This window comes from Muntiacus reevesi, chromosome 3 (assembly GCF_963930625.1).
Source record: "Muntiacus reevesi chromosome 3, mMunRee1.1, whole genome shotgun sequence".
NCBI classification, from domain to species: Eukaryota; Metazoa; Chordata; class Mammalia; order Artiodactyla; family Cervidae; genus Muntiacus; species Muntiacus reevesi.
Genome location: NC_089251.1, coordinates 163,027,072 through 163,039,902, shown reverse-complemented (window position 1 = coordinate 163,039,902; position 12,831 = coordinate 163,027,072). Strand labels below are relative to the sequence as shown.

General features: G+C 43.7%; 1 protein-coding gene across 5 annotated transcripts in view; it reads left to right on the top strand.

Moving 5' to 3' along the window:
* Nucleotides 1-12,831, top strand: part of MAP3K4 (mitogen-activated protein kinase kinase kinase 4) — a 134,610-nt gene that overhangs the window by 101,658 nt on the left and 20,121 nt on the right. For all 5 annotated transcript variants that reach the window (XM_065931032.1, XM_065931035.1, XM_065931034.1 and 2 more), the window contains exons 8-15: nt 1,548-1,647; nt 1,810-1,893; nt 2,175-2,441; nt 4,100-4,249; nt 6,461-6,622; nt 7,039-7,172; nt 7,776-7,854; nt 8,945-9,011. In XM_065931032.1, coding sequence (XP_065787104.1) covers nt 1,548-1,647; nt 1,810-1,893; nt 2,175-2,441; nt 4,100-4,249; nt 6,461-6,622; nt 7,039-7,172; nt 7,776-7,854; nt 8,945-9,011 — 1,043 coding nt within the window. The remainder of the gene's footprint in view (nt 1-1,547; nt 1,648-1,809; nt 1,894-2,174; nt 2,442-4,099; nt 4,250-6,460; nt 6,623-7,038; nt 7,173-7,775; nt 7,855-8,944; nt 9,012-12,831) is intronic.

Genomic DNA, 12,831 nt, shown 5'->3' with positions numbered 1-12,831 from the left:
GGTTCTCACCTGGGAAAATACTGAATTATTGAGAAATGGAATGAATCAGTTCATAGAAGGTCTTGCAGTTTTGAGTGCTGACATGGTAGATGCAGAATAAGCGAGTTCAGTCGTTGGGATGGTGAGCTAGAGAATGGCTCTTACAGTGCTCTGATTGTTTCCTGGGGGTGGATCGAGAAAGGGGTTTCACACGCAGTGATGTGCAGGGCTGACTGTCCCAGCTCCAGAGCAACACATGGGTCGTGCACACCCCCAAGTCACAGCTCAGTGATGTCCTGTTGGTGGATTGAAAACTGCTATGATGGGTGTATCCACACCGAGAAAATCAGCAAACACGACACAAGACAATAATTTAGGGGGAGCTGGTGTTAAACATTTCCTGGCTCACTGCTCCTTTTTAGTTAGATCATGAGCAGAGAATCAAGAACCTAATTCCTACTCCAAGAATTATCCTAATGTTGTTGTTCAGTTGCTAAGTCGTGTCCAACTCTTTGTGACCCCATGGACTGCAGCTCACTAGGCTTCCTTGTCCTTCATTATCTCCCAGTTTGCGCAAATTCATGTCCATTGAGTCGATGATGCCATCCAACCATCTCATCCTCTGTCATCCCTTTCTCCTCCTCTCAGTCTTTCTCAGCATCAGGGTCTTTTCCAATGAGTCGGCTGTCAGTTGCATCAGGTAGCGAAAGTATTTTATGTATCCTAGTGAAATCCTAATGAAATGCCAACAAAGGTCCATCGAGTCAAAGCTATGGTTTTTCCAGTGGTAAGTATGGATGTGAGAGTTGGACTATAAAGAAAGCTGAGCACCAAAGAATGGATGCTTTTGAAGTGTGGTGTTGGAGAAGACTCTTGAGAGTCCCTTGGACTGCAAGGAGATCCAGCCAGTCAATGTTAAAGGAAATCAGTCCTGAATATTCATTGGAAGGATGCTTTTGAACTGTGGTGTTGGAGAAGACTCTTGAGAGTCCCCTGGACTGCAAGGAGATCCAACCAGTCAATCTTAAAGGAAATGAGTCCTGAATATTCATTCCTGATGCTGAAGCTGAAACTCCAATCCTTTGGCCACCTGCTGCAAAGAACTGACTTATTGGAAAAGACCCTGATGCTGGGAAAGATTGAAGGCAGGAGAAGGGGACAACAGAGGATGAGATGGTTGGATGGCATACCAACTCGATGGACATGAGTTTGAGCAAGCCCTGGGAGTTGGTGATGGACAGGAAAGCTTGGCTTGCTGCAGTCCATGGGGTCGCAAAGAGTCGGACACGACTGAGTGAACTGAACTGAATATAGTTTTTAGGAAATTGAGCACACTGTCATTTGAACGTTATTAAGTATGCCGTACTTATATAAGCAATATTTGCAAGTACTTTCTAGAAAGCTGTGGAGAGCAAGTTTCAGCATATTTCGAGTGCATTCTTAATCGTTGCTTATTTCTAAAATCTTCGGGCTTTATTAATGAGAGTTGGAATTTGCTCTGTCTTTACTGTTGTGTGTTTCTTGGCCTCCCCTCGTGAATTCTAACTGGATTTCTGTCCGCCTGGCAGGAGATCGGTTATAGAGGTCAGCCGAGCCCTGAAGGAGCTCTTCCACGAGGCCAGGGAACGAGCCTCCAAGGCGCTGGGGTTTGCCAAGATGCTGAGGAAGGTGCGTTCACAGTTTTGACGAGCTGTTACTTGTTTTTTTCTTTTATCTTATTTTTAAAAATTAATTAACTTTTTAATTGAAGGGTAATTTCTTTACAGAATTTTGTTGTTTTTCCATCAAACTCTTTTTACTTTTTAAGTTTCTCTGTAACTGTGACCCTAGGACCTGGAAATAGCCGCAGAGTTCATACTTTCGGCCCCAGTCAGAGACCTCCTGGACGTCCTGAAATCAAAGCAGTACGTGAAGGTGCGCACTTAAGGTGGTAGAACTATTTTACCTTTCTTACTCTAAACAGAAATTTTTCTTAAAGGTGCAGGTGGTAAACATTTTAGGCTTTGCAGTTGATATGTGGACCCCAATTTTAAGACTGCCCTATAAGTTCCCAATGCTATAATTAGAAAAGCAAAGTTCTTCATGCTTATTAACTTGTTTTAAGGATGCAGATGAAAAACCCGAAACATGCACAGTAACATTTCTGTAATAGACAGTGTTCTTTAATTCAGGATTTTGGATGATTTCTCTTCCAGGTACAAATTCCTGGCTTAGAAAACTTGCAGGTGTTTGTTCCAGACGCTCTTGCTGAGGAGAAGAGCATTATTTTGCAGTTACTCAATGCAGCTGCAGGGAAGGACTGCTCCAAAGATTCAGATGAGGCACTAATTGATGACTATCTGCTTCTGACCAAACGTGGTGACCATGCTCCAGACTCAGAGGACAGCTGGGCCGCGTGGGAGGCACAGCCTGTCAGGATCGTGCCTCCGGTGGAGACGGTTGACACCCTGAGAAGCATGCAGGTCTGTCTCACCGCCTGTCCCCCCCACCGCTCCCCACCCTGCCTGGAGGCAGTATTGTTACTGTTGTTGTTGTTGTTGAAGACTCTTTTCGACCCTATGGACTGTAACCCATCACGCTCCTCTGTCCATAGAATTTTCCAGGCCAGAATATTGGAGTGGGTTGCCATTCCCTTCTTTAGGGGATCTTCCCAACCCAGGGATTAAACCCAGGTCTCCCACATTGCAGGTAGATTCTTTACCCCTGAGCTACTGGGGAAGCCCCAGATTTTGATTTTGATTTTGTTTTGTTACTGTACTAAAATATTCTGGGAAGTTCTTCAGTTGTACTGAAGTATTTGAAATGTTTTATATCTTTCCTCACTTCAGCCAAGTACATAAGTTAGGTGCACCCCCCCCCGTGACCTGGAAGAAATTATCTCCCTCGTTTAGTTTGTAGTTGCAGACATCTCAGCTCTCCAAGTGTTGACTTAGCGGCGAATCACTCTAAACAAGACAAACTTTTTACCATTTTACCGGCTACTTGACTCCTTTCTTCTGCGTGGTCAGGTTGTCACCTGCCTCCCTGGCAGTGATCCCGTGACGGTCTGTGTGCCTCAGTAACTAAAACCGTAGGAAGCCTCTCACGCCACTGTGTTCAGAGAGCGTTGCACCGATATATACATATCCTCCTGCGTGTAAGATAGACAGCCCGTGGGGAGCTGCTGTGTCGCCCAGGGAGCTCAGCTCGCTGCTCCGTGATGGCCCCGAGGGAGGGCTGGGGCGCAGAGGTCCAGGAGGGAGGGCATGCATGTGTATATGCGGCTGCTTCACACCGTGGAGCCGCAGAAGCTCGCCCTACAGCACTGGACAGGAATTCTCCTCCAGTTAACACACACACGCAGACTGTGCTCAGCTCTGGGTTGGCGGTGAGCACGCACCTGCACCTCGGACTCAGCGGACACCCCGGCCGACTGCCCCCCAGCACGAGTCTCAGTGACTGATGCTCTGTCCACTCAGGATGTGGCCGTTCACAAACGTTCAGCCTCCGCCCTCCTCCACTTGAATGGCTCCCCCAAAGCCTATCCAGTCGATGAGCTTTTCTCTGCATCCCCAGCGCCGCTTCCGGGATCGGACCTGATTGCCCCTTTTCTGCACTGTCGCAGGGCCCCACTTGTAGTTTCCCTGCTTCAGGCCTCACATTTCCTCCCTCTCGTTCGGTGCTGGTTTTGGTACTTCCAGACCGATCCTTACAGTTCATACATCTCATCACAGGTCGACTCAGAATACTGCAGTGACCGTCACTTAACACAAGTAATACAGGCTTGGTTTCTGGTTTAGACAAGGCCCCTCATCTCATCCCGTTCTTACCCCTGCGTTTTCCTCCTTCACACGCTGCTCCAGCGCGCGCAGACACGCGCACACGCACGCGCACACACACACACACACACACACACACACACAGTCTCTGCTCCAGGAGGATTGTCTTGGAGCTCTAGCGAGCTTTAGACACCGCCTGCCCACGCCGTCCCGTGGGGTTCCTCCCCGCTGTGCTGGAGAGTATCGCCGTCAGTGCCGCCTGCCCTGCTCCAGGGGTGGGTGGTGTTAGGGCCTGGGGGTTGGACTGGAGTGGACAGCTGGCGGGGTCTGTGTGTAAGCCCTGTGCCTGCTTCTCTCCCCAGGTGGACAATCTCTTACTCGTGGTCATGCACTCTGCACAGCTCGTAATCCACAGAAAAGCTTTCCAGCAGTCCATCGAAGGGCTCATGACTCTACGCCAGGAGCAGACTTCCAGTCAGCCCATCATCGCCAAAGCTTTGCAGCAGCTGAAGGTATTTCACCGTCAACTGTATCTTATATCTGGTGCAATGCCAGGGACGTATTGTGTTATAACCTAAGTACTCCAGGGACTTGAGCTCTTAAAATTGTCATCTCCATTCTCTGTGTCTCCCCACTCTCCCATGTCTAAATTAAAAATTTTCCTGGATCTTCTTCGGAACGGTGGAACGTAAGAATTGGAAAGGGTGAAAATTTGAGTAGTTACGTGACTTCTTCATGGTCACATGGTCACATGGTCACATGTTTGGTTAGTATTGGACCTTAGGTCTCTTCCTTCCTAACCCAGTTTATTTCTCCTTTAGCAATTACCAATATTTACTAGAGGTACTGTCAGCCAAAAATGTGTAATTAAAAAAAAAGATTTATTATTTCACTTAATAGATGATTCAATCAAATTGGTTATAATAGAGAAAACTAGTTATGGATTGTGGACAGGCAGAGAGGCTTTCAGAGTTCATGATAAGTGAGAGCCTTGCCTTTTCTTGCCCTTATTTCCTGTTTTCCCCACTTTTTATTCTGTACTCAATTCATCACTGCCCCACAAGCCATCAGTTTTCTCAGGCACATCACAGATTTACTTCCTGAAGAAGGACTTCTTGAAATTACAAGTAGTTTGATAAACGTTTATTTTTGTTCCGCCAATCTGATTTGTCTTATTTAGCTGTAAACATTCTCCCTTATAGATTGTGAAGTAAAGGTCGCTTAGTCTTGTCTAACTCTTTTCGACCCCATGGACTATACGGTCCACGGAATTCTCCAGGCTAGAATACTGGAGTGGGCAACCTTTCCCTTCTCCACAGGATCTTCCCAACCCAAGATCAAACCCAGGTCTCCTGTGTTGCAGGCGGATTCTTTACCAGCTGAACTACCAGGGAAGCCCTCTAAAAATTTGGCCTGCTTTAATTTAAGGTTCCAATTCTCACATAATCCAGTGAATACGTTCCATTTGCTAGTTGACGAGCAATAAGGCGAATTGTCCCGTCTGGGAATAAAAACTTCATCAAGCTTAATCTCTTTTTTCTTAAAGAGTAGCATTTTGTCTCACAAATCCTGCTTATAGCGCCAGTTAACGTTTTGCAAAAGCTTTCACTTTCGTCTCAAGTTCGAAGAATTTGTTAACAAAATAAGCTGCTCATTATATATAAATAAATAATACAGATATTCACTAGAGAGTTATCTAGCTTACTTTCAATATGCTCACATTAAAAGAAAAGAGAAAGAGCAGAGATTACATCACCAAATTGGGTTTTGACCGACATCCAGACTTAAACAGCGCTGGGCATTCCCGTGTCCCAGCACATCTGGAGCCCCCGTTGGGAAGGGGGTGATGCATTTGTGTGTGTTTAAGGTGAGTGGAAAGGGACCCGAGTGTGGGGCTGTTGTGCTCTTGGGTCAGTCAGTAATTGTTGGGGAACTGTCCTGTGGCTCAGATGGTGAAGAATCCACCTGCAATGCGGGAGACCTGGGTTCGATCCCTGGGTTGGGAAGATCCCCTGGAGGAGGACAGGGCAGCCCTCTCCAGTATTCTTTCCTGGAGGATCCCCACGGACAGAGGAGCCTGGCGGGCTCTAGTACATGGGGTCACAAAGAGTCAGACATGACTAAGCACCACCCATACCTGTGGGCTGTAGGGTGTCTGCCAGCATCCCAGACCTCTGCACAGTGGATGCCAGGAGGTTTCACAACCCTCCGCCACTGGACAGCCAGAACGATCTTTAGCGTCTCCCGTGTTCCCTGGGGTGGCAGAATTGGCCCCAGTGGAGAACCGCCCTGAGGGGGACGAGGCCAGCGTGACTAGTAACACTAGAGGTCTCTTAGAAACGTGTCCTTGGTTCACTCTGTGGCGCTGAAGCACTGCTCACGCCTGAGCAAGCACCGAGGGGAGACGCGACTCTGTTTGATGTGCAGAAATGCTGAGGCTGTAAGCTTCTATTCAGAGCCCACCATTTAATCAGGCATTGTATTTCACATGGGTTGTTTTCCTCTTGTATTTCATCAGGTTTTAAGAATACCTAATACAAATAACAGTACCAAACTTTTTTTTCTTCTTTGGTCATTCCTTTTGAGTAACCAAAATAAATATGACTGGACTGTATTACAGTGGTCAATGTCTATGTGATGATGAAAGGAATCTTCCTCTAAAATGGGATAGACGTTGTGTGATCTGTTCCGTTTTGGACTAATTATGGTTTGGGGTTCTTTAGAATGATGCCCTAGAGCTCTGCAACAGAATAAGTGATGCCATTGACCGTGTGGACCACATGTTCACTTCAGAATTTGATGCTGAAGTTGATGAATCTGAGTCTGCTACACTGCAGCAGTATTACCGAGAAGCCATGATCCAAGGGTACAATTTTGGGTTCGAGGTAAGTACAAAATAAGAGGCAAAGCATGCTGCAGTTTTGCCACAGCTTTGTAACTTACTGACAAGAAGCATTAGGAGTCTTGCACGGCACATCTCATGATCCCATTATTGTAATCACAGCTTAGTCCAGAATGTCATCTTACACCCTTGCTGGATGTCAGAAATGTTGGGTTACTTTTAAACTGTCAGATGGTTATCCAGTTTTAAAATTTAAACGTATGAGTAAGACCTTTGTGAAATTGCATTTGAAGACATTATTTTCTCTGTAACGCTTCACACTCTTTTTAGAATATGTAAAGTTCATTGGCTTTTGCTTTTCGTTTTTAGAAAAATGACATTTAAACAGCATTATGGTGTGTTAAGTATTTGTGTAATTGTTTTCTGCTTAATTTTGATATGCATGAAATCTTTTTACAGTATCATAAAGAAGTTGTTCGTTTGATGTCTGGCGAGTTTAAGCAGAAGATAGGAGACAAGTATATAAGCTTTGCCCGGAAATGGATGAATTATGTCCTGACTAAGTGTGAGAGCGGCAGGGGGACGAGACCCAGGTAATGACCACGCAGGACGGCTCCTTCCTGAGCCCCGTGGGCTGGAGACTTTCCCTTCTTGTGGTTTATGACGGGGTTCTAAGCAAATGATGGAAAAGCATTTGAAACTCTTTGATGAGCAGTTTTTTTCTTTCTTTTCTTTTTTTTTTTTTTTATGAACCTATCTACATAAAAACCCCGATAACTCTTGAAACACTTTTTCTCTTGTAATCGTTCCAAAATGAGTTACCTTTAAGCAGTTCACATTCTTCCTGGACAGGTCTTCTTAATCCAGTGCCTTAGACCGCTCGGCCACGCTACCACTGGACAGGTCTTCTTAATTGCTAATCTTCTTTCCTCCTTTCCTTCTTTCCTCGTAAAGTTTACGCCCATTATTTAGTGTTAAATGGAAAAGAAATTGGTAGCCAGTTCCTTTACTAAGGAGCCATTTGTCTTTCTCAAAACGCCGTATAATCTTACTGAACATGAGGCAGATAGAGACACAAATGTGTTTTGTCCTAGATAGTAATTTTCCAATCGGATTGCTTTTCAGCGTTGAGTAGACTAAAACGGCTGTGGCGCGTGCTGTGTTGTTTTGTGACTGTTGAACTTTTTTTTTGACAGGTGGGCAACTCAAGGTTTTGACTTCCTACAAGCCATTGAGCCTTCGTTCATCTCTGCTCTGCCAGAAGACGACTTCCTGGTATGGAATATTCTGAAGTGTTTTTCCTTAAAAAGCAAGTTGATCATTCTCTATTTCTGATTGTGTAGTTTTTTCTTAGTTAATATAGAAAGTGGTTCTTCAGTATGTTCACCTAATCGAAATGCTAATGCTGAGACATTATCGTGCTCTGACAGCAGAGAAGGACGTCCCCTGCTCTTTCTATAGCAATGTTGTTCAGCTGACCAAGTCAGCGCGCAGTTGTCTGTGCAGGCTGGCGCCTACAGAATAGGTGTCGGTTTTTGTATTTTATAAAGTGCCGCTGCTTTTTAGCAGCCTAATGAAGAGCGAGGAATAGCTGTTTCAGTTCAGTGTGTATCTTTTTTTAATTTTGACTGCCGTGCATTACTGTGAGATCTCGGTTCCCTGAAAGTGAAAGTGTCAGTTACCCAGTCGTGTCCAACTCTTTGTGGCCCCATGGGCTGTAACCCACCAGGCTTCTCTGTCCATGAGCTTCTCCAGGCAAGAATACTGGAGTGGGTTGCCATTTCCTTCTCCAGAGGATCTTTCTGACCCAGGGGTCAAACCCAGGTCACCTGCATTGCAGGCAGATTCTTTACTGTTCCCTGCCCAGCGCTCAAGCCTTGCCCCCTGCAGTGGAAGTGCAGATTCTTAACCACTGGACCACCAGCAAAGTCCAGCGTGGGGTGTTTTAGAGCATCATGCCAAATGTTAAATATTTCACAGTATTCAAATAAATTCTATCAGATCAAGAAGATGTTGTTGAGATTCGTTCATTTCAGCCTCCAGTAGAATGGTCACAGGAGCAGTCCTCGGCTTGTGCACGTCACTGCACTATGGGGAGTTGAATGCCAGTTTGCTTTCACTTATAAAAATGGAACTGTATACTGTACTATCTTAAATTATGTTCAGTGTGTGTTTAATTTGTGTTCATACCTATTTTCTTTTAAACTAACTTTGAAAATTTTTATTTGAGGAAAGCATGTTTCTTTTTCTTTTTTTGGAAAGCATGTTTCTTTTAAATATGCTGGAAGCTTAATTTGTGCTCCTTATATGATTGAGAACGTGTGCATTTTTTCTCTTCTCCTTTCCCATTTCCTTCGGTTTCTAGAGTTTGCAAGCCCTGATGAACGAGTGCATTGGCCATGTGATAGGAAAGCCGCACAGCCCTATTACAGGTTTGTACCTTGGTAAGAAAGCAGGTTAAGCGCGTCTCCTGGGAGAAGCACATTGTCCAGAAACTGCAGCCATTTAAAGGGCTTCGGAGACTAAGAGCATTCGGGAAAATGACAGTGAAAGTTACAGGGATGAGGTGTGTACACATAGAACTCCACAGTAGCTTTTCTGAATTTAACTAGAAAATTAAAATGGGAACCTAAGGTGGTCCATGCTTGCAGCAATATTAAATTTTTTTTTTTTTTTTTTTTACATCACTACTCATTCCGTTCTCCCCCTTAAACTCTTTCCTTCTGGGGAGGAGAGACTTGGAGAAACACTTTCTGTTAAGAAGCAAGGCCTTTCTTGCCGCAGGTGGTGAATGTGATTGTTCTGCCCCTCCTTCCTCAGCTTTGGAAGGAGGATGAGTTTATTTTCTTCACAGCTTTCCCAGGTACCCACATTCTTCACCCATCTTCCCAGCTAGAAGATTCCTAATTGCCACCGCCGCCCCCACTCCTATTTGGTTTTATTTAAAAAAAAAATTGTCATACTATAATATACTCAAATTACAGTTTTCAGTTATAGTTAATATATAGTTTTGCAGTATATGTTGAAACTTTAAAACAAAATATCAGTAAAAGGCTGTCTTACCCCATTCTTGAGATAGTAAGCAAAAGCAAAACTATGTTTATGTGTAATAACCAGAAAAGAAAACTTAGACATTTTTAACAATTTCGATTATACAAAATAAAATAATTCATAAATGATAAATTTATTAAGCAGCAGCATTATCTTAAAGGGTGCTTGCTAGCTACTCAAAGTTAGTAGACTAGGTTTTAATGCTTGATTTCTGTATCTTTAAAATTCACCCAATTTATACTGCTTTTTCTCATTTCTATGAAATGAATTATCATTTGTAAAACCATTTGAATATTTTATACAAAACGTTAAATATTCTCATCAAAATTTTCATTAAGCATATTATCATAATTACATTGAGTTTCTGATATCCTAAAATATTTCCATAAGAATACATGATCAGTAATTCAGTGAAAATTGCTATTGTTCAGTCGCTCAGACGTGTCCAGCTCTTTGTGACCCCGTGCTCTGCGGCATGCCAGGCTTCCCTGCGCTTCACTGTCTCTCAGAGTTTGTTCACAAGTAAAAATTACTTCTCTAAAACGTCTTCATCGGATTTTATTGAAGTAAAAGTTACTTCTTCAAAATATTTTATTGCATGAGGAATCATTTTATTTATAGAAGAAGAAAATTACAGTGCAGGAAAATCACGTAGAAAATGAGCCTGTAGAAGAACGTTGCAAGAGAGGAAACCCCTCCCTGCGGAGCGGGGGCTGTTGGTGTGAGTTGCTGCCACGCCCCGCGCCGCTGGCGGACGGTCGGCTCCTGGCCCTGCTTGTGGGCACGCGGTGTTCTTCCTCCTCCCGGCCCCGGGGTGGCCTGAGAGCCAGATTGGCCCAGGGGTCGCGGGAGTCGAGTGACCTGGGCGCTCTCATCGAACATCTTTGAGCGTCCCCTTCTAGTGCCTAAAATCGGATGCTGAAGAGGGCTCAGTGAGGTGCCGGCGTTCTGTGAACCGTGGTGTTCTGCACACGGCAGGGCTCACCCTGGGGTCGTGCACTCTGTCCTCACTGCGCTCGTCCCTTGCTTTCTATTCCCCCTCTACTCTGTCGCCATGGGAATGGCCGGATGCTCTGTCATCATCTGTCACAAGCAGATGATAACAGTCTGGTGTAGAACCTTGTTTTTTTCTCTGTGCTCATGTAAGTACACAGATGCATGCTCCCACACCTTTCTTTATCTCTCATATCATCACACAAGCATATACACTCTTGCTTTCTTCCCCCTCCCGTTTACTGTATACAGATCGGATCACTTCGGATGTTAATCTCTGACGATTGTAGAAATCCCTGCGTGTCAGCATGTGTAGATCCAGCTCCCTCTCTTCTGTGGCCTTGTATCTATCATGTGTCTGCTATGTTCCCTTAAATGTTTTGTTAGTTTTGCCATGAAGAGCATCTCTATGATAAATGTTCACCACTCATGAAATCTGAGCATCTCTTTTATGTTTATTGGCCATTTGGATTTTCTTTTCAATGAAATAGCAACTTTATAGCAGTACAGACTCTTAAAAGAAATGTTGTTTCATGCACAAAAAATGTTAAACGTGTCTGTGTTTTAACAATGTCTTTTTTATATCTTCATGGGAAAATTTTGCAGTAATTTTTGACTCAGTGGTTCTCAGTATGTCTGCAGAATTAAAGACATCACCATTCTTGCCAGATCTGGGTTTTTTTTGTTTTTTGTTTTTTTGTCTTTGAATTTGCCTTGAGTTTCTTCCATCTAGGGTTATAATAGTTGAGATAATGAGCCATAGATACAAATTGCTTCTGAACATTTCCTTGATTTTTGTTTTGCAGATTTTCCCTTTAGATGTCTCCAATTTGGGTACTTCTCTTTCCTGTGTAATGTTATTAAAAGTAAACAGAAACCATGAAGAAGGAAGTCATTTCATTTAGGGTAAAACATATTTAGAATAAAATGTTGTTGTTCAATCACTAAGTCGTGTCTGACTCTTTGGACTGCAGCACTCCAGGCTTCTCTGTCCTTCACTGTCCCCCGGGGTTTGCTCGAACTCATGTCCATTGAGTCGGTGATGCCATCCAACCTTCTCATCCTCTGTCTCATCTCATCTTCTCTTCCACCCCTCAGTCTTTCTCAGCATCAAAGTCTTTTCCAATGAATTGGCTCTTCACATCAGGTGGCCAGAGTATTGGAGCTTCAGCAGCAGTCTTTCCAGTGAATATTTAGGATTGATTTCCTTTAGGATTGACGGGTTTGATCTCTTTGCTGTCCAGGGGACTCTCAATAGTCGTCTCTAGTGCTGCAGTTCAAAAGCATCAATATTTTAGCACTCAGCCTTCTTTATGATCCGTCTCTCATGTCTGTACCTGACTACTGAAATAAAGCATATGTAGACTAAACTCATTAGCACATGAAGAGAAAATATGGCGTTTTTAAAAACTAATGGAGAAGAAAACGGCAACCCACTCCAGTATCCTTGCCTGGAAAATCTCATGGACAGAGGAGCCTGGTGGGCTGCAGTCCACGGGGTTACAAAGAGTCGGACACAACTGAGCGGCTGACACACCTACACCTAAAAACTAAGATAGGTTAAGACAGAGTTAAAAGTCAGAGGAAAACATGTTAGGGAGAAGCAGGCAAAATATATCATACTCATGACTAGTTGCATTTAGTTATTGGGAAAAAGAATTGTCAGCATTTTTGTAGTTATTAGGTAAGGTGTGTTTTAAATTGTGTTTAAAATTTTATCCCCATTTACCCTCTACCAGAATATTTAAAAGAAGAAAAGAATAGTCAGTTTAAACTAGAGCCCCCCCCCCCCCCCCCCAAAGAAACAAACCAACCAAACAAAAAAAACTAGTGCTCATCCTCCTGGTTTGGTTTAAAAGCATTAAACTCCCTGCATTCAGGAAAATAACAGTGACCCGTCCTCAGCTCAGAACCTATCGAAGGGTCACCCCTGACCAGAATCTCTTTAAAAGTGGAGACAACATAACTCCTTTTTAGTAGAGAAATGATGCATAAAGCACATTTTAATCTGTCTCCTCAATGGGTCACATGTCATACATTACATATATTTCACTCTAGGATTTAAAAATGTTTTTGGTGGAGAAAAGTTTGAATGTGTAATATAACTTTATTAGCTTCCAGGGAGTGACATTTTCCCAGCGTTTGTATATGTAATATGATTTTCCTACTTACATAAATGGTTTTGTTTTGGTCACCAGCAAAAGTAAG